At 34.0% G+C, this 27901-nt stretch overlaps 1 protein-coding gene across 1 annotated transcript in view; it reads right to left on the bottom strand.

Annotated features, from left to right (window-relative positions):
* LOC150105496 (uncharacterized) overlaps window positions 1–27901 on the bottom strand; it is a 280173-nt gene that overhangs the window by 166943 nt on the left and 85329 nt on the right. Inside the window, exons 7-8 of the mRNA XM_090394206.1 lie at window positions 26039–26133; window positions 8823–8988 (exon numbers count right to left, since the gene is read on the bottom strand). Coding sequence (XP_090250332.1) covers window positions 8823–8988; window positions 26039–26133 — 261 coding nt within the window. The remainder of the gene's footprint in view (window positions 1–8822; window positions 8989–26038; window positions 26134–27901) is intronic.

Below are 27901 nucleotides of genomic sequence, written 5' to 3'. Positions count from 1 at the left end.
CGCTGGGTTTATTTTTAGCTCTAAAATGTTAGTTAACAATAACATGTAACTTTTCTGAAACAATATTTGACTTTGTCTGATGAAACTAGAGAAAAAAGATCTCGGTGTATGTATGTAAATATATATGCAACATTCCATCAAGTTGTAATAGCTAAACAAAAGTCATGGGAAAAATAAAGCAGATAAACATCACAAACGTGGCAAAATGTCTGAAGCCCAACTGAAATACTTAGAAATGAAGGAAAAAGTATTGTCAAAGACTGAAAAATACAAAATACTTACAAATGAAGGGAAACGTTTTATTGTAAAAAGAATTAGAGATGAAAAAGGTGACATAAAAACTGAGGACAAATGTATTTTTGGAGATTTTGAGTAATTACATATTTTTGCTTTAAGACAAATAGTTGAGAAATCATGCGTATAACCAGGATTAGTATTTAAGTTTTGGCGATCTGGAAAAGGCATATGACAAGGTGCAAACAGGAAAGCTGTTCAAAATGTTACAATTATGTGGGAAGAATGGGAGATTATACAGGGCAATATACATAAGTCTATAATATTTAAGTTATAAGTCAGAAGAAGGTACAGGAAGATGGTTTGATGTAAAATTAGGCATACACTATCCCCACATTATTCATCATCTTTATGGACGGGGGTTTCCCCCTAATGATCTTAATTAAACAAATTAAAAGGTGCTAAGAAAAAGAAACAGTCTAAGGAAACTTCTGTGAATTTCACTGAAAATATTTCAGAATCTGATTCCAAGGTACAATTATATGATTTGGGAAATTTAGAGGAACTGAAAACATTTCTTAGTGAAGAAATAGAAAGACAACAAAGACCAACAGTAAAAGGACAGGAATTTCTATTTAAGATGATATCTGATTTAACAATATCCAAGAATCTTACAGATATTCAATCTTTCTCTTGTGGATCTAATGGTATTGATCGGAATAAAACATCTCAAAGGAGATATGTTCCAAAATGCTTTAGATGTAATAAACCTGGTCATTTTGCTAAAGAATAAATCTTGTTTTCAACATAAGAAATCTGAGGATAAAAGTAAATCTGGAAATAATTATTATTCCAATATTATACTGGCAAGGACAGAAATGTCAAACTACTCATTGGACATGGGTAAAGCTAAAGACAGCTCCAACCCTAAAAGAGAGTTTGATGTATCATTAACTCCTTATGCAAATGGAGATAATATCCTTTGACAGTTCTACAAGGATTTATTGAAGATGTGCCTTGTGAAATCTTGCTTGACACAGGTGCACATATCTCACTCATTTCTTATAGTTTGTTTAACAGAATTAAATCTCTAATTCCAAATGATATTTCAGTTTTAAGCTATCCAATTAAATTAAAGGGTGTATTTGAATTAGAAATTTCAGCTGATAAACAAATCAATGTTTTTATTTCAATTCCTTGTTTTCCATTGAAAGTTTGTCATCCATTAATAGTTCTTCCAGAATTATCAAATCCAAATGTACAAGTAATAATTGGAATTGATTTTCTGAAATGTCATGCTTTTGCATGCAATTTTGTTGATAACAGTGTCCTTGCGTGGACTAGAATACTGTTTGGACAGGACATCAGGTGACAAAGGAAAATTAGAGCAGTCTCCTGAAGTTTTTAAACATGCTGATGATAATGATCAAGTGTTTGATATTGAGACTCTAAAGAATAAAGAACTTAGTTCGCAAATTTGGGAAAAGGATAAGATTATCCGAGCTCAGAAAGATGATCCTGTACTTAAAACTATTTATGAGGCAGTATTGAAGGGTGAAACTCAACTGGATATTGAAGGGTGAAACTCAACTGGATACATTTTTAAACCTGGAAAACTTATATTTAGATAAAGATGGGTTACTCTCATCTAGACAAATGGAAGATGAAAGGTTGAAAGTGAAAATATTGGCACCAACTGAAATGATTCCTTGGATTATGTATACTTTCCATGATTCTGACTTGGCAGGACATCAACGATTTTCTAGAACTTGGGAAAGAATAAAGGACTGTTATATCTCGAAAGGTATGAAGGGTGATATACTCACATATGTCAAATCATGCCATAAGTGCCAATTTCAGAGGAAAAGCTTCATTACAATCATTTCCAATTCCAACTAGACCCTTTCAGGCTGTTGATATTGATGTAGTAGGTCCACTGCCAATTACTAAAAAAGGCAATAGGTACATTCTAGTAGCCATAGTAGATATGCTAACTAGATTTCCTGAAGCAGTCTCAATGAATGATCAAACTGCAAAGACTATTGCAAGAAAGTTCTTGAATATGATAATTTCTAGATATGGAACTCCTCAGACCTTACTTTCAGATCAAGGAGCAAATTTCACATCTGAACTGTTATTACAATTATGTAAATTACTCAATATTAGGAAGATTTTTACTACACCTTACCACCCACAGTGTAATGGTATGTGTGAAAGGGTGAATAAAAATATAAAGCAAATACTTTCCAATCTGACAAACACTAAAATGAATGATTGGGATACATATATTTTTCAAGCATTATTTGCATGCAGATCTGCTTTTCATTCTGCTATCAAAGAAAAACTATCTTTTGCTTTATATGGCTTTGATTCAATCTTTCCTAATGAACTTGTTTCAGTCATTCCTAATACATGATACAATGACATAAATGAGTATCTGGAAACAGTAGTAGATAAATTTTCCACTACTCACAGGTGATATAAGTAAATTAAGTTCTCAGAAAACTAAGCAGTATATAAATTATTTTAGAAAGTATAAGTCATTTGCACCAGGAGATTTAGTATTGTTAGAGATGATAAATCTAGTATAAAAAGAGTTGGAAAATTAGGAAGGAAAGTTTTAGGCTCATATAGAATTGTAGACAAATTTTCTCCTGTGAATTTTAGGATTCAAGATGTCAAAAATCCTAGTAAAATTATAAGTGTACACTCTGATAGGTTAAAAAGGTACTTTTTAGGAAGTAGAAATTTAGTTATATTAGGAGACAATATGAATAGAATATTGAAGGATGAAAGTTGTTTTCCTAGTACTAATTGTGCATCTCATTCACAATCAAATAGTAGGAAAGGGAATAGTTTTAAAGCTCATAATTTAAATACACAGAAAGGGAGAAAATTAAGAAGTTTGAGTAAAACAAAATCTAATGCAATAAATTTTAGAAATCCCAAGGTACATAATTCAGATAATGTACAATGTAAAAGTAATGATGATCAAACTGATTCTAACATTGATGAAATTATAGCAGAATATCATAGGTTAGTTAATATAGAGTTAAGTAAGCCAGAGGAATGTGAAAATACCTCTAATTTAGTTAATAAGGAATCTCAGAAACCTATACAATTTGATTCTGACAGTGATGATTCTGTAGATTTAGAGCATAATTCAAATAGTTTAAATGAAATATTTGAGAAGTACAGAAATGAGATTTGTAAGTATAATAAATTGGAAGAAGAAAATTCTGAATTATCTCTAGCATCAAATGATTCTAAAACTAGTGATTCCGAGAGTGTAAATAATGATCAGCAGGAATCACTGTTGGCACTTGCGATGTGCCCGTTATTGAAATTTTTTTGTCAAAAGTGATATGTAAAGCAGTTAAAAATTTATGTACTTACCGGATTTGAATAGTTGTGTCACTTTAAACAATTCATTTGTAGTTTAAAATATTAAATTGTGTTTTTTGAAGACATTCTCTTGTCGCTAACAGAGACAACATGTCAGTCATTGTATTTAGTTTCTTGCTTGCCATTTTCAAGGAGTGTGCATGCTCGCCAAGAAGTTTGATATGTGATTGACAGATTGACAAAAACAGCATTCAGTTCAGAGTAACGGGTGTAAACAAGGTATTGTTCGGAGAGAAATTAGAACACAGGCCGGCAGACATTTAGATTCGGAGGAAATTGAGTTTTTTTATGTGACAGTCATAGGAAAATTACTAGTATATTCTGTGGAACTATTAAATTTCAAAGTGGAATAAGTATTGATAAATAAAAGAAAATACTGCTATAGATGTTTTAAAAGGAATATTTGAGGAAAAGCTAATTGGAAGATTAGTAGTAGATTCCGAAAAAGGGAATCGTAGAACTGTGAATTTTTTAAAGTGGAAGAGTTAAGACTGTCAATAAGCGTTAGTGAATAAAAGAAGAAATTGCTATTTATGTTCTAAAGGAATGTTCGAGAAAACTCTGATTAGGAAGTTTCATCTGTATTAAGGACGCCGAATCTAACTATTATTTCTACTAAAAGGAGACAGAATTGAGTCAGAAAGAATTAATGTGTGTTACATAAGTATTGAGAAAGGATCCTATGAAAATGAAGAATAAAGTCATATAACTTCAGAAAAGGGTCTTAACAGAGAGAGAAACTGGCTATGAACATTTTGTCATTGTGCAAACAAAGTGTTTAGTCTAGTCTTAAGTGTAAGTTTATTTTTAAAAGGCCTTGGATCCAATTAAATTTGTAGTTAGTTATGTAATATTGTTTGAAGTGTATATATATTGTTTCTGTTTTATTAAATGTATTTATTTTATATTTTGGTCTTGAGTCAGTGATTTCTTGGATTCTGAAAGCAATAGTAAAAAAAGGGGTCATTGCACCATCAGAGTGAACCCTTGTGCATATATAGGTACACTTGGAATTAAAAAAATAATTGTTAGAAAAAGAGATTAAATAAAATAAAAAAAAAATCCTATATTTAAACAATGGCACAGCCAGTAGGATTAAAATAATATTATATAAACATCTCTATATAAAAATCTCTCTAAATTTAATTTAATTATTAAATTAAATTTAATTATTTAATCTAAATTTAATTATTTAATCTAAATTTAATTTAATTGTTCATCATCATCATCATCATCATCAAATTCCTGCCATGTACCCTCAAGGGGTGTACAGGATATGACAGTACTACATGAAAAAATTACATCATTACTAACTTCCTATCTACAATTTTCCTCCAAATCAGTCTGTTACTTGTCAAGACTCCAACATTATCAGATCTTATATTTCTATCGTCTAAGGCACTTTGTACCGTATCAATCCACCTATATCTTGGTCTTCCTCTGGGTCGTTTTCCTGCCAACATGGCAGAGAACACTTGTTTTGCTAATCTTTCCTCTCCCATTCTATTTAAGTGACCATACCATCTGAGATTAGCTCTGCTAACGCATTCCTGAATGCTGATAATGTCAAGTTCTTTCCTAATATCCTCATTTTTAATATGATATTGCCATTGATGCCATCTGTTCACACCTCTAATCTTTCTCAGGACTCTCATATCTGCGGTCTCTAGTCTTTGGTCAAGTGTTTTACTTCTGACCCAGCTCTCAGATCCATAAGTTAAAACTGGTTTGAACACTGTCTTGTATACAGCTAATTTAGTGTTCCGACTAATTTCTTTCTTATTCCATATGAATTTATTCAATTGACTTCCCACGATACCAGCTTTGCTGATTCTGTTGTCTATTTCTATATTTAGTTTACCATCTTCAGTAAAAATTGTGCCTAAGTAGCTGAAATGTTTTACTTGTTCCACAGGTTCTCCATTCACAACACAGTTGACATTTTCAATGATTCTGCCTATTTTCATTGTCTTTGTCTTTTTATTGCTGACCTTCATACCATATCTATTACAACAGCTATTCAATTTAGTCAGAGAATCTTGCAGACTTGTAGCGGATTTATTTAGAAGTATAACATCATCCGCATAAAGCAAAGAGCCGACATTAACATCTCCAATTTTGATATCATGTTTAATACCACTTTCCTTCATAATGTGATCCATATAGATAATGAATAACAGAGGGGATAATGTACATCCTTGTCTCACACCAGATTTAACATTAAACCATCTTCCTGTACTTCCTTCAATTCTAACTGCTGACTCACAACTCAAATAAAGACTAAGTATTGCTTGATATAATGCCCCATTGACACCATATAACTGCAGCGTATTGAATAGCTTCTCTCTTGGCACCTTGTCATATGCCTTTTCCAAATCGACAAAACTTAAATACAGATCTTTGTTATATTCCCATGCTTTCTCGACTATTTGTCGTAAAGTGAAGATCTGATCCTGACAGCCTCTATTTGGCCTGAATCCAGCTTGTTCTTCACCAAGCTTTTCTTCCACAATTCTTCTCAACCGTTTCTCAAGTATACTTGCATAGATCTTGCCAGGAACACTCAGTAGGGAAATACCTCTGTAATTCTCACATTCAGTTTTATTTCCCTTTTTATATATGGGTACTATGAGAGCTCTACTCCAATCATCGGGAATTCGTCCCTCTGTCCAGGCTTTCTGAACTATACAGTGCAGCCACTGTAAGACTCTTATACCACCATACTTCAGCATTTCTGGTCGAATATCATCTACTCCTGCTGCCTTTCCACATTTCAAGCCTTTGATGGCTTTTTCTACTTCAAGTATGGATATGTATTCCTGACTGCATGCCTGGTCAGTGTTTTTTATCACTGTGCTGTCATCACTGCTTGTTTCATTTAGCAGTTTTTCAAAGTAATTACTCCATACTTCAAGGATATCTTTTTCTCCTGTTTTCATTTCACCTTTATCATCTCTAATTCATTTTACAGCATTCTTTCCTCCATTCCTTAGCTTCTTCAACAACCTCCAGAATATTTTGCCACCTTCTTGATATTTATTTTCTATATTCTTGCCAAAGTCCTCCCATGACTTTTGTTTAGCTAGTTTTACACACTGTTTAGCTTTCTTACAATTGTCTCTGTATTCTGTAAGAGTAAAAGCTGACTTATTTGACAGGAACTTTTGATATGCTTTCTTCTTTTCCTTCACTGCCTCTTTAACTTCCTGTGTCCACCAGGGAGTTCTGATTTTTTTATCTTTGCACACAACCTCACCACATGCCTCTCTGGCAGAATCAATCAATGTTTCCTTCAGAGTTTGCCACTGAATCTCCAAGGTTTGATTCCTGTTCTCAAACTCTTTCATTTTCTTTTCAATAATATTTCTGTATTTTAGTCTACAGTTTACATCTGAGAGCTGCTCAACTTTTATTCGCTTTAAAACTTTCTTACATGTTATTCTTTTCAATATGAAATTCAATTTTATCCTGCTCAAGACTAAATAGTGATCACTTCCAATTTCAAATCCTCTGTACACTCTGGTGTCCTGCACCAGGGAGAAAACATCACTATCAACAATAACATAGTCAATGAGACTTTTCTTATTCCTAGCCTCTTCTCTCCATGTGAATTTGTGCACATTTTTATGTTGGAACATGGTGTTAGTAATAACCAGTCCATGTCCTGAGCAGAAATCCAACAGATATTTGCCATTATTATTAGCTTTGCTCTTTTCTCCAAATTTTCCCAAAATATTTTTGTATGTCTCACAATCATTTCCTACTCTACTATTTAGATCCCCAACAAGGACCAACTTTTCATTTTTCATTGTGTCAGTTGCTTTTTCTAAAGCCTCAAAAAATTCCTCCACTTCTACCTTAGTAGAACCTTCTGTGGGACCATAGGCACAAATAAGTCTCATTGTCCAGTTCCCCATTCTCATATTTGCCCACATTACTCTACTTGAGACTGACTGCCATTCAAGAAGATTAGCCTCGTATTTTGTGTTGAATACTATGGCTACTCCTTCTTTTCCTTGATTGTTATTGCCTGAATATAACATTTTGTATTTATTGCTCAGAAAGATCTCACCAGTTTTGGTCTTTTTTGTTTCAGTCACCCCTATTATGTCGATCTGGTACTTATCTAATTCCTCAGCTAGCTCCATTTCTTTGCCATTCAGGCTTCTTACGTTGATAGTACCGATCTTTAACTCTGGTGATGTTGAGTTGGGGTTTGTTTTCAGATTTGTTCCAGTAGCTGACTTTTCGCTGTTCGCCCTGGTTCCCTGGCGAAAACAATGGGGGCCTTGTTTAACCGGGCGACGCCCCAGCCGGCATGAAATTTTGTCATGTTGTACCATCATTTTTTATATTGGTTTAACCAATAAGAATACAATTTGGTCGGCTAAATCCCAAATTGCCAGCCCATCCTCGTTCGTTCAGTATCAAAGTAGATACCCAACAGGGTGCACCACGAGAAGGTGAGGATTGGACATTAGGTCAGAAGCCCTGGTCGGTTCTCCGTATTCCTTTAAAGGCTATGTGGAGGTCTCCTCTCAGTTATACAGCTTTGACCCTTAAGCACCCCAATTTAATTGTTAAATCTCTTTAATTATTAATTATCATACATGCCCTGTGAAGGGCATGTAAAATCTCTATGTAATCAAGCCTCACTGTGTAAGGTCCACACTATTATGCAAAAAGATCATCGAAAACTGTGCCTTAACCCCAATCACAGTCTGTCACATTCCACCCACCCACCTACCCACTCTCCATGCAGTTCCTCATTTCCTTTGCTCACATTCTCCTTATATAGCTTCCAGGGATAGTCTCTTGTGTAACCCATGTCTCCCTCTACTCTATAAAAAATCTCCTCAACATTAACTGGTAACAAATCCCACACCAACTCATATGTCTCAATCACACCCCCTATCTTTCTTCTTTTTACAGGATTTGCAGATATATTTAGATTTAGGGAAAATAATATAGCGAGCGTAAAGCTGGGCAATAAAATACAATGTACACTTTATACAAAATGACAATGTATAACTGATAAACATGTCAATATGTATATGTACATGAAAGTATGATGATAATCTGTTTTGTAAATAAAAAAAATGTAAATAATAAATACTATCATATTTTTTTTTATATATCAATCTCACACATGGGTTGAAATCAATGAAATTTTTAAAATTTACCTTATTACTTTTCAGCCTTTTAACAAGGATGTATGGTGAAAACATTTCAAGATCATAATCTGGTGACAGATACTTTTCAAGAAGAGCCAGCTGCTGCTTTCTTTCAAATTCTTCAATCAATCCCTTGCTCAAAATATTTTCTGGAGGTTCCCAGCAATTCTCTGATCTTCAACAGAGAGAGAGAGAGAGAGAGAGAGAGAGAGAGATAAGATATCACTGAAGTCATATATATATATTTTTTTTATAAATTATGTAAGTACTATTTTGAGTAGAGAAAAACAAGTTATATTATCACAATTTATGGTATACAATTATAATAGTTACCATTATCATAATGCTGAATTATTACAACACAGAAATTTCCAGACTAGGCTCAGATGGATCTGATCTTTGTTACATTTTGTTTAATTCATTATGAATATGTTTTGACCTGGACAGTTTGACAAACATTTTATGATTCATGCTTAAAAGTTTTACTTAATTTAATAAAACCTACGTTCTTTGCAGACATCCCTGGACAGAAAATGACCAAATAATAATTGAGAAATCAAGGTTTTCTAGTAAATGATAAGGTGCAAAGTTTCTTTTGAATTTTTCTTATATTTTTAAATGAGCAATATAAGACACAAGTGTCTTTTAATAAGTGGCAACTAATTTTCATTCAGGGTTGGAGGCATCTGAATAATTTTATTTGCTTTCATATAGATTTAATTTAAGAATCAAAGGTCAGAAAGGAATTGACTCTAACTGTAACAAACACTGAGCCTCCAGAGCTCAGTCGGTATAGACGAAGCCCTTTGGTTGGAAAGACTTGAGTTCGATTCCCATTTAAGATGTGAGGAACCTTTATCTGGTCTCTTTTGACTAAAGGTGAGCTAGCCGGTCTCACATGTAGGCAGGGTTCTTTTTCACCCAGAAACCCGGGTTTTTTGTCCCTCAGAACAGGCAAACCGACCCCCATGAACACATGCAACTACAGATATAGGACACACTGGGAGGCATAGGGCTAACCACCTTATCCTAGAGGTGGTCGTGGTTTCAAAACATAACAGGCCACTAGGACTAATATACTTATGAGGAGGAGGAGGTAACAAACTAGCAAAAACGTCCCGAATGAAGCTCCATAGGTATAATGAAATTCACTATAACACACTATTCCTGTGATCCCTATGAGTTTGCTATAATGAGATCACTGTACTAATATTTACTGTTTCTCTGTGAGTTGCAACACACAGACACACACATGACAACTTTTTATTGATAATTTTAAATCCCACTGATGTACGTGTGTGTGTGTGTGTATAATTTCTTGTTTTTTTATGAATGTCATTCATTAATTCAGTTATTATTCTGTAAATGATTCCAAGAATAAATGTATTCCCTCTAAATCAGTGGTTCCCAAACTTTTTCAGGCCACCGCCCCCTCAAATCCATAAACTCATCGTCCGTGCCCCTGTGTCTTACCTGAACCCACCCTACATTCAGAAAAGCAATTCACACAACCCACAAGGAACGGTAATAACATTTTAAAAACAAATATTAATTTATAATTTAAATTTATTTTAAATCCAAAAAAAAAAACCCATTTAACTTTAATAGCAACTTTACATTAAAATCTAATAAAGCATTGTATTATAAGGGTATTCAATAGCAGCTATTGACTTGAATGTTTTGAAAATCCTTAATGTGATGGACGGGCTTCATGGAGTGATGGAGACATACTTTTCCTATGTCTGGTTTAATATAACTTAGCAGTAGTCTTAAATCTCCATGTTGAGTTATCTGGAGTCTTATTCAAATTAAGTGGATATTGAATCCAACATTATTTCAAAGTCGAATAGAGAAACTACAAGAGTTTCAGTGAAACTACAAAAGTTTCATACCGAATATAGAAACTATAAAAGTTTCGGCGGATCCAAGCGTAAGTAAACCTTTCATGACAGGAGCAACTCGTAGTAAAAGTGGAGTAATACTGATCACTATCCTTAGTATTTCACATAATGTAAAAGGCATCTCCTAGTGGACATGCATAACATCATACATGTCCACTAGGAGATGTGTTTTATATTATGGGAAATACTAAGGATAGTGATCAGAGCTTACTCCATCTTTACTACGAGTTGCTCCTGTCATGAAAGGTTTGTTTACCCTTGGATCTGCCGAAACTTTTATAGTTTCTATATTTGGCATGAAACTCTTGTAGTTTCTCTATTCGGCTTTGAAATTTCTTTGCAGAAAGAGCAGAGATCTCTTTCTACAACCAAAACTTTTCATAAGATTTCTTAAATTTTGGCATCAGCTCAAAGTCATTTTGCAGCTCAATTAGTTCTTCCTCCATGGCTCCCACTACCTCAGGATCGGAAAATGGATTTATTATCTAATCTGGAACTTCCAACGAAAGTAAATCCTTGATCTACTTGCTTTGTCAGGATGTACCTTCTTCAAATGTACAATTATTCTGGAAGGCTTCATGGTCTAATTTGTGAAGACCCTTTCACAAATTGGCACAATGGCAGCTGCTGGTTTGTTGGTGCTGGTATGCACCCATATTTTAGGTATGCAAAGCTATACTGCCTACATTTCTTCTTTGACGTATCTGCATCTGCCATTTCTATTCTGGAACATGCAGACATAAGCGTACATACATATTTGAAAGCAGTTTTTATAAATAATAATCTTTATATCCTCACAATATAACAGAATCTATAATTTGACAAGCTGTGACACAACACTTGCATAGCTAAACACTTCACATTTTTGTTCAGTAAATAAGAATATGGGAAAATACATTATAATACACTCAATACTATTAAGTTAAAAAAGGACCACTTCAGAAATTACCAACAAAAAATTCGAAAAATGTCTTGGAAAACAACAATAACAACAATAATAATAATCAAACAGCTGCATTTAATTATTGCACATTTCAGCATTTTGCAGCACACCTTCAGTGCCCCCCCCCCCTGCTTGCCTCTTAGCGACCCCTTAAGTAATCAAACCACCCACCGGGGGGGGGGGGGCAGTACAGCCCACTTTGGGAACCACTGCTCTAAATTCTTAATGATTTTTTAGCAACTTCTTCCCTACTTCCACAAGAACTTCTCTTGACAAACTAGCAAAGGAATAGAAAGAAACCAATGGATGAGGACATTCCTTTAGAGAGAAGAGTGGAGAAAAAATAACATTAGATTTCAGATACCTTAGAGCTGAAAAACTTGGTTTGGTGGAAGCAACTGGTGATACCAAAGAATTTGCAGAATTCAATGACTTATTCTGGGTAGAAAAAAATTAAAAATATATATTTTGTAGGTATTATTTGTGGGAAAATTCCCATGTTACTTCTCTAAGTAAATATATTATTTTTATGGCTTATTTAGGAGTACCCCTTTTTTTTATAATGTCATTGGCTTTTTACTCAAATTTTAGGGCATTGTGTAAGGCAACATACATTCGTTGTTGAAGGAAGGAAGTAGGACTGAACGGCAACCGGGGGGGGGGGGGGGAGAGTTGAGAGATGTGGGAGAATTATTGGTGACTGTGAGATCATGATATAGGCTTGTGTTGGTGCATGCACTAAGTGATGCTATTTTCAAGTTCTCAAACCTCACTTTTTCCAATCCCGCCCCTTCCATTCAGTCATACTTCCTTCCTTCAACAATAAACGTATTTTGCCATATGCCGAGATGCCACTGAAAAAGAAGACAACCAGCAACATCCCACAAAGGTATGTTCACTTCTGTCTTCCTATATATTCTTCATATATCTGTCCATATAAAACATAAGTAATGCCCTAAAATTTGAGTAAAAAGCAAACAAACAAAAATAAGCTAAATAGCCATAAAAATAACATATTTTGTGCATTTAGAATATGGAAGAAAATGGGGAGGGATTTATCTCATCCTTAAACCCACGGTGGGCTAGAGGATGAGTGATTAACTGTGCATAGCTGTCATTTTCATTTGACAGTTAAAAAAATATTTTCACCTCTTCACCTTTTTTTTTTTTTTAATGTGACATTTGAAAATTATGGTTGTTGGAGCTCCATATTTTTCATATATCATATATTAATATTATATTGCAAAAAATCCTTTTTTTTTTAAAATTAATATGGTATGTAGTGATTTGTTCACTAAATAAGATTTCAAAGCAGAAAAGTTGTTGGTCGTATTTCATTTTAAATGAAAGTTATAAACTAACTTTTATTATCACTACCTATCAAAAGCTTAGGTATTTGACATAAGCAATGACCTAAAGCAAGCTGTTCATTTTCCAAACAGAATTCCTGGCAATTATCTCCACTTGACCAACACTTTGGAGCTTTTCTTACCCAACTCTTTTTCTGGGTACACTGTTGAAGTGACTGCTCCTCACAGTAATAATTCTGATTATAATCTCATCCAAGTTTCATCTCTTGCAGAAATGTCCTTTCCCTCTCAGTCATTCACAACCTCATATCCTTTTGACACAACAACAATACAAAGTGGAAAGATCTTCAAACGTTCCCTCTTCCATTCCACTCTCCAGATTCCTGTTTGTTAGAAATTATCCATGGAATAAAGATCATCATTCCACATGCTGTTCAAAATTCCCACCTAGCATCTATGCCAGGGTTTCCCAAAAAAGTGTACTAGTGTGTATATTAAAAAAAAAAAAAAAAAAAGCTTATTTTAAGCTTGGACAAAAACGCTTGGTTTCATTCATAGCCTACTGAGTCTGCCTTCTGATTCACCTCTCACCCAAGTGGTAGTACTGCAAGCATCAGCTAAAGATAACTTTCTGGCAGGATAAATGGGACATCATGCAGAGCAATACATAGCTTATATTTATGTTGTACATCAGTATTTGGAATTCAGGGAGGTTCTTTTCATTAACTCATGCATGGATGATCAAAGGCAAATAACCTATTTTTTACCTGGAACAGTGTATCAGATGCCTCCTGTAACTTTCTGACAGAAAGAATTTGAACAACCTGGATACCAAAAATTCTGATGTTATCCTGCCCAATGTATGCTCATGAACTAATAACTGTTCTTTATCATCTCTCTACATTATATTCAGCTGGCATCCACCTTACAGAATGGAAGCAAGTCCACCCATTCACAGCCAATTCAAAAGAAGTGATGTGCCTATAGCTTTTGACCTTTTGCTCTCACCTTAGTGCTATTTAAAGTAAGAAAAGATCACTGACAGTCAACTTCTTCAATGTCTGGAGAACTGAAAACTAACCACCAATCAAGATTCATAGCAGATCTCACTTACATCACCCACCTCTGGACATGTACTACCAAGGAAAGGATGATAAGGTTTTACATTGAGTGCTTATCAGCAAGGTAACATCTTATTATCTTATTATTATATAGGTTATCTGCCTTCTTGCACTGTATTGTCATATTTTTCAGATCATTCAATGATCTGAGACAAAAGCTGACAATTCAATTACAATGTAAGTAAGGCAGATAATAAGATTTTCAAAGAAATGCACATGTTCCCAAAGATTGTTATTTCACCCACCCCTTCCCAATATACATATGGTGTTTGGGGCTCATATACCTCAAACCACATCCATAATTTTGCTGATGATAGCACTCTTTACTCACTCTACTCATACAACTTGGCAGTGTTCAATAATCTCAAGCTTAAAGATCAACTACTATAAGTGTCCTAAACAGTGATATCTGCACCATCCTTAATGAGATAATAACAACCAAGTCACCTTCAATGTTCCCGAAACACACTTTTGTCTTCCCCCCCCCCCACCATAATCACATCACTTTTATAGCAGCATGGCTTCCAGAAAACTTGGCATCCTTTTGTGTTCACAACGTTATTACTTTTCATTAGCTGTCCTCTCTGTGTGAATCCCAAATCTTACACAACCTTGGAATGATGTTCTCACATTTGTAGTGGTGCACCTGAAACTTCTGTAAAAGTTGTTGACACTGTTCAGGAGAGTGGTTTAGTTGATGACCCCCCCCCCCCCAATAAATTTGGTCATTATCTCATTGATGGTCATTTTCCACATTGTGCCACTTCTCCATATATTTTCATGGACATCATTCACCAGGACTAGCACTATTCATGCCTTTCCCCCCTACCCAAATGATGGTAGGTATGGAAATGAAGCTCAGGGGGGATATTGCAAAAGCAGTAGACAGTGCAAAAAGATTTCTCTGTTGTTGACAATGTGTTGAATTTTTACATTATGCCTATTAACTGCAAAGAGATAAACTCCCAGTTTGTATGTTTGAAGGTAAGCAGCCTGAGTTTCCAGGAGGAAAAAGCTCTGCCACCTGTGTATAACAGTAGCCAACCCACTTTTCCTTAAAAGGATTCTTTGTATCTTATATGGGATTGGAAAAAATATCCAGGTCTTTTTAGCCAATAAGAAAAAAGTGGTAGACAGTGTAAAAAGATTCCTCCATCATGGTCTGGTTTAGTTATTTAGAATTATAATTATTTCTTTTTATTTATATCTGAAGCAACACAGATTTTGAGGCTAGTACATTATGTCTACTAACTAGTTCCAGTTTTTACAGGTAAACAACCTGAATTTTCAGGAGGATCGTATATGAGATTAGAAAAAGACCCAGGATTTTATTTAGCCAATGGGCAAATGTTGCATCCACCTTGTGCATGTTGCATAGTAACAAGTATAGGACAGTTATTATCCCCCCCACCCTTTATACAGTATGGCAGGCAAAAAAATAGCGAATAACTATGAAAGCCTATCAGTTCTGTTAAAGTTCAGTACTGTTTTTTTTTTTTGGAAAAACCATATAAGAACATGACCCAACTACAACTTGATTACTATGCAGAGATCTAGCTATATTTAGGGGGAGATTGGGAACTGGTGGAGAATGTAGTGGCACATAGCTAAGATAATATCAGGTCTATAGGGATTGTTGATTATGAATATTATTATTACTTCTCTAGAACATAAGACATGGGAAGTTCTCATAATCAAATATAATGTTCATCAAACCATATCTTAAATTAAGTTATTGTTTCTGCATTCATCATAATCACAAGCAAGGCACAATTGCATTCCAACTTACGAGGGTGGTCTGAAAAGTTCTTCGCCTCGACCATAGATGGCAACACCATCAGCAAGATTTTTTTTTTTTTTTTTTTTAAAAAAGTTGGTACATCTGTCATAAGCATCCATGTGAAATTGCAAGTCATTCTGTTGTCTGAAGCAAGTGTTGTGTGTATCCCTTGAAATGGATAAAATTCAGTATCTCACGGTTCTAAAATTCTTTGTAAAAGAAGGCTTAACGGCAAAAGAAATTCAATTGAAGTTAATAAAAGTTTATGGACACTCTTCTCCTTCATTTTTCACAATGAAGAAATGGGCTGCCGAGTTTAAACTTGGCCGTATCAGCCTTGAAGATGATCCACATGAAGGATGTCCAAAACACAATAAATCATTGATCAAGTGCATGGTGCACTATTTTTATTTTATTTTTAATTCTTCACATTATAGCACTCTAATGCTAGGGCAATAACTAGTGCACATCAACTGCATGCACACACATATGGCACGTGTGCGCATGCTTGGAACCTTGGTTGTCAAACATAATTCGTTCCTAAAGGATGTTCGGGAACCGATTTGTTTGAAAACTGAAACGGTTTTTCCATAAGAAGTAATGTAAAATGGTTAATCCATTCCCGAACCCCCAGATGACTGCTTATTTAAACCATTATAACAGTAATTCATGCATAAAATCATACACAAAAACAAACCCCAACTCAACATCACCAGAGTTAAAGATCGGTACTATCAACGTAAGAAGCCTGAATGGCAAAGAAATGGAGCTAGCTGAGGAATTAGATAAGTACCAGATCGACATAATAGGGGTGACTGAAACAAAAAAGACCAAAACTGGTGAGATCTTTCTGAGCAATAAATACAAAATGTTATATTCAGGCAATAACAATCAAGGAAAAGAAGGAGTAGCCATAGTATTCAACACAAAATACGAGGCTAATCTTCTTGAATGGCAGTCAGTCTCAAGTAGAGTAATGTGGGCAAATATGAGAATGGGGAACTGGACAATGAGACTTATTTGTGCCTATGGTCCCACAGAAGGTTCTACTAAGGTAGAAGTGGAGGAATTTTTTGAGGCTTTAGAAAAAGCAACTGACACAATGAAAAATTGGTCCTTGTTGGGGATCTAAATAGTAGAGTAGGAAATGATTGTGAGACATACAAAAATATTTTGGGAAAATTTGGAGAAAAGAGCAAAGCTAATAATAATGGCAAATATCTGTTGGATTTCTGCTCAGGACATGGACTGGTTATTACTAACACCATGTTCCAACATAAAAATGTGCACAAATTCACATGGAGAGAAGAGGCTAGGAATAAGAAAAGTCTCATTGACTATGTTATTGTTGATAGTGATGTTTTCTCCCTGGTGCAGGACACCAGAGTGTACAGAGGATTTGAAATTGGAAGTGATCACTATTTAGTCTTGAGCAGGATAAAATTGAATTTCATATTGAAAAGAATAACATGTAAGAAAGTTTTAAAGCGAATAAAAGTTGAGCAGCTCTCAGATGTAAACTGTAGACTAAAATACAGAAATATTATTGAAAAGAAAATGAAAGAGTTTGAGAACAGGAATCAAACCTTGGAGATTCAGTGGCAAACTCTGAAGAAAACATTGATTGATTCTGCCAGAGAGGCATGTGGTGAGGTTGTGTGCAAGGATAAAAAAAATCAGAACTCCCTGGTGGACACAGGAAGTTAAAGAGGCAGTGAAGGAAAAGAAGAAAGCATATCAAAAGTTCCTGGCAAATAAGTCAGCTTTTACTCTTACAGAATACAGAGACAAATGTAAGAAAGCTAAACAGTGTGTAAAACTAGCTAAACAAAGTCATGGGAGGACTTTGGCAAGAATATAGAAAATAAATATCAAGAAGGTGGCAAAATATTCTGGAGGTTGTTGAAGAAGCTTAGGAATGGAGGAAAGAGTGCTGTAAAAGGAATTAGAGATGATAAAGGTGAAATGAAAACAGGAGAAAAAGATATCCTTGAAGTATGGAGTAATTACTTTGAAAAACTGCTAAATGAAACAAGCAGTGATGACAGCACAGTGATAAAAAACACTGACCAGGCATGCAGTCAGGAATACATATCCATACTTGAAGTAGAAAAAGCCATCAAAGGCTTGAAATGTGGAAAGGCAGCAGGAGTAGATGATATTCGACCAGAAATGCTGAAGTATGGTGGTATAAGAGTCTTACAGTGGCTGCACTGCATAGTTCAGAAAGCTTAGTTCTGGATAGTTCTGGACAGAGGGACGAATTCCCGATGATTGGAGTAGAGCTCTCATAGTACCCATATATAAAAAGGGAAATAAAACTGAATGTGAGAATTACAGAGGTATTTCCCTACTGAGTGTTCCTGGCAAGATCTATGCAAGTATACTTGAGAAACGGTTGAGAAGAATTGTGGAAGAAAAGCTTGGTGAAGAACAAGCTGGATTCAGGCCAAATAGAGGCTGTCAGGATCAGATCTTCACTTTACGACAAATAGTTGAGAAAGCATGGGAATACAACAAAGATCTGTATTTAAGTTTTGTCGATTTGGAAAAGGCATATTACAAGGTGCCAAGAGAGAAGCTATTCAATACGCTGCAGTTATATGGTGTCAATGGGGCATTATATCAAGCAATACTTAGTCTTTATTTGAGTTGTGAGTCAGCAGTTAGAATTGAAGGAAGTACAGGAAGATGGTTTAATGTTAAATCTGGTGTGAGACAAGGATGTACATTATCCCCTCTGTTATTCATTATCTATATGGATCACATTATGAAGGAAAGTGGTATTAAACATGATATCAAAATTGGAGATGTTAATGTCAGCTCTTTGCTTTATGCGGATGATGTTATACTTCTAAATAAATCCGCTACAAGTCTGCAAGATTCTCTGACTAAATTGAATAGCTGTTGTAATAGATATGGTATGAAGGTCAGCAATAAAAAGACAAAGACAATGAAAATAGGCAGAATCATTGAAAATGTCAACTGTGTTGTGAATGGAGAACCTGTGGAACAAGTAAAACATTTCAGCTACTTAGGCACAATTTTTACTGAAGATGGTAAACTAAATATAGAAATAGACAACAGAATCAGCAAAGCTGGTATCGTGGGAAGTCAATTGAATAAATTCATATGGAATAAGAAAGAAATTAGTCGGAACACTAAATTAGCTGTATACAAGACTGTGTTCAAACCAATTTTAACTTATGGATCTGAGAGCTGGGTCAGAAGTAAAACACTTGACCAAAGACTAGAGACCGCAGATATGAGAGTCCTGAGAAAGATTAGAGGCATGAACAGATGGCATCAATGGCAATATCATATTAAAAATGAGGATATTAGGAAAGAACTTGACATTGTCAGCATCCAGGAATGCGTTAGCAGAGCTAATCTCAGATGGTATGGTCACTTAAATAGAATGGGAGAGGAAAGATTAGCAAAACAAGTGTTCTCTGCCAGGTTGGCAGGAAAACGACCCAGAGGAAGACCAAGATATAGGTGGATTGATACGGTACAAAGTGCCTTAGACGATAGAAATATAAGATCTGATAATGTTGGAGTCTTGACAAGTAACAGACTGATTTGGAGGAAAATTGTAGATAGGAAGTTAGTAATGATGTAATTTTTTCATGTAGTACTGTCATATCCTGTACACCCCTTGAGGGTACATGGCAGGAATTTGATGATGATGACAAAAACAATGAAAATGCATAAAATCTTACATAAAAAGAATAAACGCAATAAATAGATAAATACAGATAAAAATATAGGAGTACTTAAGGGTCAAAGCTGTATAACTGAGAAGAGACCTCCACATAGCATTTAAAGGAATGAGGAGAACTGACCAGGGCTTCTGAACTAATGTCCAATCCTCACCTTCTCGTGGTACCCCCTGTTGGGTATCTACCTGGATACTGAACGGACAAGGATGGGTTGGCAATTTGAGATATAGCCGACCAAATTGTATTCTTATTGGCTTAAACCGAAATACAAAAAGATGGTACAACATGACAAAATTTCATGCTGGCTGGGGGCATTGCCCGGTTAAACAAGGCCCCAGTTGTTTTCGCCAGGGAATCAGGACAAACAGCGAAAAGTCAGCTACTGGAACAAATCTGAAAACACACCCCAAATCAGCATCACCAGAGTTAAAGATTGGTACTATCAACATACGAATCCTGAATGGCAAGGAAACGAAGCTAGCTGAGGAATTGAATAAGTACCAGATCAACATAATAGTGATGACTGAAATGAAAAAGACAAAACTGGTGAGATCTTTCTGAGCAATAAATACAAAATGTTATATTCAGGCAATGACAATCAAGAAAAAGAAGGAGTAGCCATAGTATTCAACACTAAATACGAGGCTAATCTTCTTGAATGGCAGGCAATCTCAAGTAGAGTGATGTGGGAAATATCAGAATGGGAAACTGGACAATGAGACTTATTTGTGCCTATGGTCCCACAGAAGGTTCTATTAAGGTAGAAGTGGAGGAATTTTTTGAGGCTTTACAGAAAGCAACTGACACAATAAAAAATTGGTCCTTGTTGGGGATCTAAATAGAGAGTAGGAAATGATTGTCAGAAATGCAAAAATATTTTGAGAAAATTTGGAGAAAAGAGCAAAGCTAATAATAATGGCAAATACTTGTTGGATTTCTGCTCAGGACATGAACTGGTTATTACTAACACAATGTTCCAACATAAAAATGCATACAAATTACATGGAGAGAAGAGACAAGGAATTAAAAAAGTCTCATTGAATATGTTATTGTTGATAGTTATGTTTTCCCACTGGTGCAGGACACCAGAGTGTACAGAGGATTTGAAATTGGAAGTGATCACTATATAGTCTTGAGCAGGATAAAATTGAATTTCATATTGAAAAGAATGACATGTAAGAAAGTTTTAAAGCAAATAAAAGTCTTGAAGAAAACCCTGATTGATTCAGCCGGAGAGGCATGTGGTGAGGTGATCTGCAAGTATAGAAAAATCAGAACTCCATGGTTTACAGAGGAAGCTAGAGGCAGTGAAGGAAAAGAAGAAAGCATATCAAAAGTTCCTGGCAAATAAGTCAGCTTGTGCTCTATGAGAATACAGAGACAAATGTAAGAAAGAAAGGACTCTGGCAAGAACAGAGAAAATAAATATCAAGAAGGTGACAAGATATTCAGGAAGTTGTTGAAGAAGCTTAGAAATGGAGGAAAGAGCTAAAAGGACTTAGAGATGATAAGGGTGACATGAAAAACAGAAGAAAAAGATATCCTTGAAGTATGGAGTAATTACTTCAAAAAATTGCTAAATGAAACAAGCAGTGATAGCACAGTGGTAAAAAACACTCAACACGCATACAGTCAGGAATACATATCCATACTTGAAGTAGAAAAAGTTATCAAAAGCTTGAAATGTGGAAAGGCAGCAGGAGTAGATGATATTTGACCAGAAACGCTGAAGTATGGTAGTATAAAAGTCTTACAGTGGCTGCATTGCATAGTTCAGAAGTCCTGGACAGAGGGATATAATAGGTTTAAGAGGGCAGTTGGAAACATTATAGATGTGATCCTGGACTTATTTTCATGTCATGACCTAATGGTAATAGGGTGATAGTAAAAAAAAAATTGGTCTTCATTAAAAGCAAGACCTCTGGGAGTAAAATACCAAGCAGCATGGTCTAACAACTCCTGAAGCCATATCTTAGTTTCAGTAACAAGTATGAAATCATCTGCAAATGCCACAATATTTGTTTAATTTGAACATCCATTCAAATTAAAACCAACATATGGCAGCATAGGTGAAAGAAAGCCATCAATAACCATATTAAAGATAAATGATGATAATGAATCTCCTTGTCTAACACATGTATAGAAGAAATATACAATGCTTTATCTCCGATACTAAATGTAATGGATAACTTACTATATAACTCATAAAAAAGAACAGGACAACCAATCCTTGAAAGTGCTTGAAGAATAGCAGTAAGGAAGACATTGTCAAAAGTTTTCAGTAAACCCATTAAAGCAATTATAAGTGGAATTCACAACTGACAAGCCTGAGAAATTAACGCTAATATGATGATATTTATGGCACATCCATCAGCAGGAATGAAGGCTCTCTTTGCTAAACATCATGAGGGAATATCTTCTGTAAATGCTTGACGAATATTTTGTGGAAAAGTCTAAGAAATATAGGAGCTATAATAATAGGTCTGTATCGAGACAGATGATTAGCATATGAGTTTTTTGGAATGAACATAGTCTTTGAATTTTAAGCAATGGAGGAATATGATTAATAAACAAGAAGTTTGAACATGTCCTGTAGCAGCGATTCTTATCTGGGGGCAGCAGAAAATTTAAAGAACATATTTCGTTTTTAAAATTTTGAAACTTCTTAAAATAATTATTTTTTACTCTTTATTTTAATTTATTTCAAACTTGTATTATTTTATTTTAGTAATCTGAATTATGCAGTTTAATGCAGTAGTTCCTTTTGTGGAGGCATCACAAGTCTTTCGCTGCTGGCAACAACACTGCCAGTCGATCGATATAATCTAAAATACAAATTTATTATCAACAGACGATGACACACTACTGGAATTGACAAAGGATTTAAGTCTGATCTCCATTTTCTAGAAGAAAAGTTTATCCAATTTTGAATACATATCCAGAGGGAATATTCACACTTGTTTACCATTGCCGTTCAAAGTTTGTTGTCTTTTGTTTCTACATATTTGCATGAAAAGGGATATGGAAACACAATGGTAAGTAGATTGTGCTCAACCATAGAGGTTTCATTAAAATACATTTAAATATAGTCAATTTCTGTTTTGTGATTTTTTTTTTTTTTTTTTTTTTTTTGTTATCATAATCAGTAAGGTTAAGAACCACTGTCCTATAGGATCTTGAGAAGAATTTCAAGTATTTACTTGCAGTAAAACCATCAGAACCAGGAGCAGAAGAATTTTCCAGAAATGCAGCTTTAATTTCTGATTTTTCAGTCATAAAGACAATCTGAATGCAATGGAGGACAATCAAAGCTATTAGACTGAAATATAGGTGGTGAAGGAGAGAATACTTCCAAAATGCTGCAAAATCTAAAAACTAATCAGAAAATGGTTGATTCACTTTCCTTCCAATATTAATCTTGTTGATGTACCTGTATTTTGTCTATACATATCCTGCATATCAGCATATTTTCTTCTTCTTTTACGAGAGGACCACCTCAATGCTCTCCACAGGATTAACCTGCCGAGTGCCTGCTGCAAAATGCCCTTGTTGATAAAAACTTGTTTAATATAATTTGTTTACAAGGAGAATAATGAAATTTCAATTAAACACAAAGCTTCAGCAATAACATTCTTAAGTGATCAATGGTAATAGGAGTCCAGTGGAGATTCTTGTACATACTGAAACAAATAAGATTCTAAAGAAGTTGCATTTAAAGAATATGTATTTATAGAAGGAATGAATTCCTGATCAAGTATTGGTACATGCTCCTGTTTTATGCTGCTGTTCTGCAACAGCTTGTTTCATTTAATAGTCTTTCAAATTAATTACTCTAGGCATCTAGAATATCTTTATATTCAGTTTTGACATCGCTTTTATCATCTCCGATTCCTTTTGTGGTGGTCTTTCCTCTATTTCTAAGATTTTCGAAGTCTTTCCAAGACTTTTGTTTAGCGACTTTTTACACATACATTAGCTCTCGTGCATTTTTTTTCCTGTATTCTTTTTAAGGGTATCTGCTGACTTATTTGCTATGAACTTTTGGTATGCTTTCTTCTTTCCTTAACTGTATCTTTAACTTCCAGTGTTCTTATATTTCTATCCTCAGACAACTTTACCACATGTCTCTCTAGCAGAATCAATCAATGTTTTCTTCAGAGTTTGCCAATGAGACTTCAATGTTTGGTCATGTTTTCAGTGTTTAATTATTATTATTTTTTTTTAAAATAATATTTGTATATTTGAGTCTACAGCTCACCTGTAAAAGCTGCTCTAACTGTTCTTTTCAATATGATATTCATTTTTTTCCTACTTAAAATTAAGTGGGTATCTTCTTCTGAATGGTATCACCAAATGACCTCAAGAGCTATACTACTGGTAGTGCCTTTCTAGCTGGACCGGTCAAGAAATAAGTGCCAGACTAAGATAGATACCATTAAGGTTAGTTAACTTACCAAGTAAAAATCTCTATTATAACTTAGATGCTTTGAATGGAAAATTCACCAGACAGAAATAATGGATTACAACCAAAAAAAGATAAATATAAAAGATTAGGAATCTTGGACATTTTAAAAGTAGCTACATGAAATGCAAAAAGTATAACAACAAAGGAACTGGAATTAGTAAAACAACTAAAAACCAACAATATTAAGATGACATGATAACAGAAACAAAAAATGAATTAAAGGGAACAAAAGACATAGATGGCTATACTATGTTATACAGTGGAGGAGTAGACTGCACACTGTTGAGGGGAGTGACCATTTTAATCAATAATAATTGGAAAAATAAAATGCAAAAGTACAAGTTCAATTTTGTAAATAATCAAATTATAACAGTTAAATTGAAACAGAAGAAATATCCCCTTAATTTAAATAATTTTTACATCGCTGAAGTGAAGCCTTTTGGCTCTTTATTTCATTAACAAACAGAAGCTTTTAAATATCACATACACGTATGTAAAAAAAAACAACAACAACTGGAAAGTGTATTATTTATTACAGATACTATATTTTATTACACTTTCTGTGTAATAAAATATAGTATCTGTCATGTAATTTATTAGTGGTAAATATTTAAAATGTTTCACGCACTTCTGAATAATCTTGTATATTTTGAAGAAATTTAATGACTTAAAGCTGAGGAATAATAAAATAGAAAAACTATTTATTACTGGAATGCACAACTAGTTTCATCTCCTCAGAAGACATTGAGTGCATAACATGAAAAAAGAAATGCAAAAAAATATATTACAAGAAAACAACTATAAATTAAGTTGCAAATGGACTGCTGACATTTGAAGGTGTTCTGAATGCCATAGTATTGCTGAGCATGTTTATGTGGACATGATCTTGTGTACGCCAAGTTGGATAGCTGAGGTTAGTATTAAGATGGACCAGATAGAGGGCAATTTCTGTTGATTCAATAATTCCTTTCTCAAGCTCATCACCTCATCTAAAAATGTTTTCTGATTTGCTCCAGATCACTGGATGATTGATAGAGTACTGGCTCTAGATCTGTCATATGTGATGTCTCTCACATATTCTTCTATTTGCAACTCAATTGATTTCTCCATCTGACCAAAATAGGGAACATTGCAGTTACACCAAAGATGATTAACTCCTGAATACTTTAGGGTGTCATGTTTTGGTTTAAGTGTGCCAAGTAATACATAAGAATATTATCTGCTGCAGTGTTTCCACATAATATGAACTTTGTGAGTAGTGTTGTGAAGGTCTGTATTCTGAGAGTTGTTGACTTTCAAAAATCAATCATTGCAAATATTAGGTGAAACTATTCCACTAACAAACAATGATTGCCATACACATCTGTTGCCATGCAACATTCGTTTTAGATATCATTATTCTGCTAGATTAGAAATAAATGCATATGAATGTTTTGAATTTTCATCGTTCACAAGTCAACTTGAAACAGTATACTGTTGCTATAAGATTTTGACCAGATTTTTAAGGGATTTTAAATCATGTCATCTTATTATATTGGTGTTCCCTCTTGGTATATAAACCTAATTATGCTCGCATTAGCTCATACATAGTTCCAAAGTGGAATAATGTGTTTATGGGGGGGGGGGGGGTATTAATTTACTTTTACTTTTTTTTTTACTCATAAACTGAAAATGAATTGATCTGTAATTCAGTAATTCATGATGGAATGAAATAAATAGATCTTTTATGTGAAAAAACTAATTTTTTGCTTAAATTGATAAAAATAACAAAAGCAATGTTAAAGAATCTCTCTGAAAATAAGTAGGAAATAAAATCAGACAAAAAAAAAAAGATTGTTTCATTTCAAAAATATCTATCCTGCTTTTTTCATGTGTTAAACCTGATAAAAATAATAATAAACATAATATATGCTAGACTTTTTTTTAATTATTATATAGCTTTAATCAAATCATAAGGAGGAGGATATGGGTTTCTGTACATACTCAGGATAGCCTTTCCATTTCAAGAGATATTCTATTCGTCCTTCAGAATTATGTCTTTTATCAAGTACTTTTTCAACCTGAAATACTTTTCCAGTCTAAAAGCAAATGGAAATGAAAATCAGCAAGCATATTTTAGTACATGTATACAAACAAAATAACAGTCACACAAATTCTAAAAACATATTCAATTAAAATCATAACTGGGAGGACAACAAAAACCTCATTATTATGCTAAAATTATAAACATGACATAATTTGTTTTTAATATTTCTGTACAGTTTATCTATCTATATATTATTATTATATTTTTGATTTCAGTAATTATAAATCTAGTATCACAAAAAAATAGAGAAGAGAACACACTCACCACAAAAGTGATCAAATTCTTTAAGCTCACGCCAATGCATTAAAATGCCATAAATGAGGTTATAAAGAAAAAAAAAAGGCATTTAAACTTTACTTTATTTATTCTTTTTATCCCTAGGAAAAATAATAATTCAATAATCAATAACAATCTAGCCATAAATTCACTCTGGATTTTCTGCAAGTGCTTCAGAGATTCCTAATATATTATAAGAAATAATATACTTTATTTCTTATAATATATTATAAGAAATAAAACTGAGGAAGGCTGAAGGTAGCATCCAGTTCTAATGTCTGCCACATTTAATTGGGCAGTGTGTTGGAACACACTGCTAAATACAGTGGTTTGGTTTTCAGGTAATTACAACTGAAGCAACTTGGAAGCTAGTATATTCTTGTTGATAAGCTTATACATTGGTAACACATGACTATTAAATTATTTCAGGAAATGACAACGTATATTAAATATTAATTAAAAGAAAATTTTAATCAATACTTCCTATATTTTGGCAATGTTATTGGCTCACACAAACAAAAGATTTATTTGTAAAAATATAGTATGTTTGTACAGCTGGTGGGATAATTTTTTTTTCTATTTTTCCTAATTTTCTAATTTTTATTAATTTTTTACACAGCCTGGAAACCCTGCCCTAGTGACTAAACATGGAACTTTTTCAAGCCACTTCAGGCCTCCAATTTCGTCGCTGTAATTATTTACAGCAATGAAATTCATCTCCCACTTAAAGACAATCACGAACATCAATTCCCATGGTGGGATTTGAACCTGTTGCCTGTTGGTTTGAGGGCGAATACATTAACATAGCCAATGAGGGCAGCAAAAATGAATATCACTTTGAAAAGAAAAATATGTAAGAAAATTTTAAAGAGAGTTAAAGCTGAGGAGCCTTGACAGGTAAACTATAGGCTCCAATATCCAAAATTTTTCAAGAAAAAAAAATGAAATAGTTCAAAAATATGAATAAATGTAGGAGTCTTAGTGGCAAGTTTTGAAGAAAACATCAATTGATTCAGAAGGGGGGGAGGGGAGCATGTGGTGAAGTCTGTTAAAGATGCATTCCTGGAAAAGAAGAAAATGCATATCAAAAGTTCCTAGCAAATAAGTCGGTATATGAATATGGAAAACAATACAAATAAATGTGTGCGAGCTAAGATATATGTAAAAAAGTAACTAAATGGAAGTCATGGGAATACTTTGAAAAACCTAGAAATAGAGGAAACGTTACCATAAAAAAATTAAAGATGATATACAAACTGAATTTATGATATTCTAGATGTTTAGAGCAATTAATTTGAAAGACTGTTATATTGCACATGCTTGTAATACATAGACTAATATATCACCTAATATCATAGCTGAATTTGCATTAAGATTCTGCGATATCTTAAGCACCTCCAATTCATCTATTGTTCTCACATCAATTAATATCACATCTGACAATGTAGTGTCTTCACCTGGATGGCACACACTTGCAAACACAA

This window comes from Typopeltis vanoorti, chromosome 6, assembly GCF_054136105.1.
Source record: "Typopeltis vanoorti isolate ZY-2024b chromosome 6, IOZ_Tvanoo_1.0, whole genome shotgun sequence".
NCBI lineage: Eukaryota > Metazoa > Arthropoda > Arachnida > Uropygi > Thelyphonidae > Typopeltis > Typopeltis vanoorti.
This window is presented reverse-complemented; position numbering and strand designations above follow the sequence as displayed.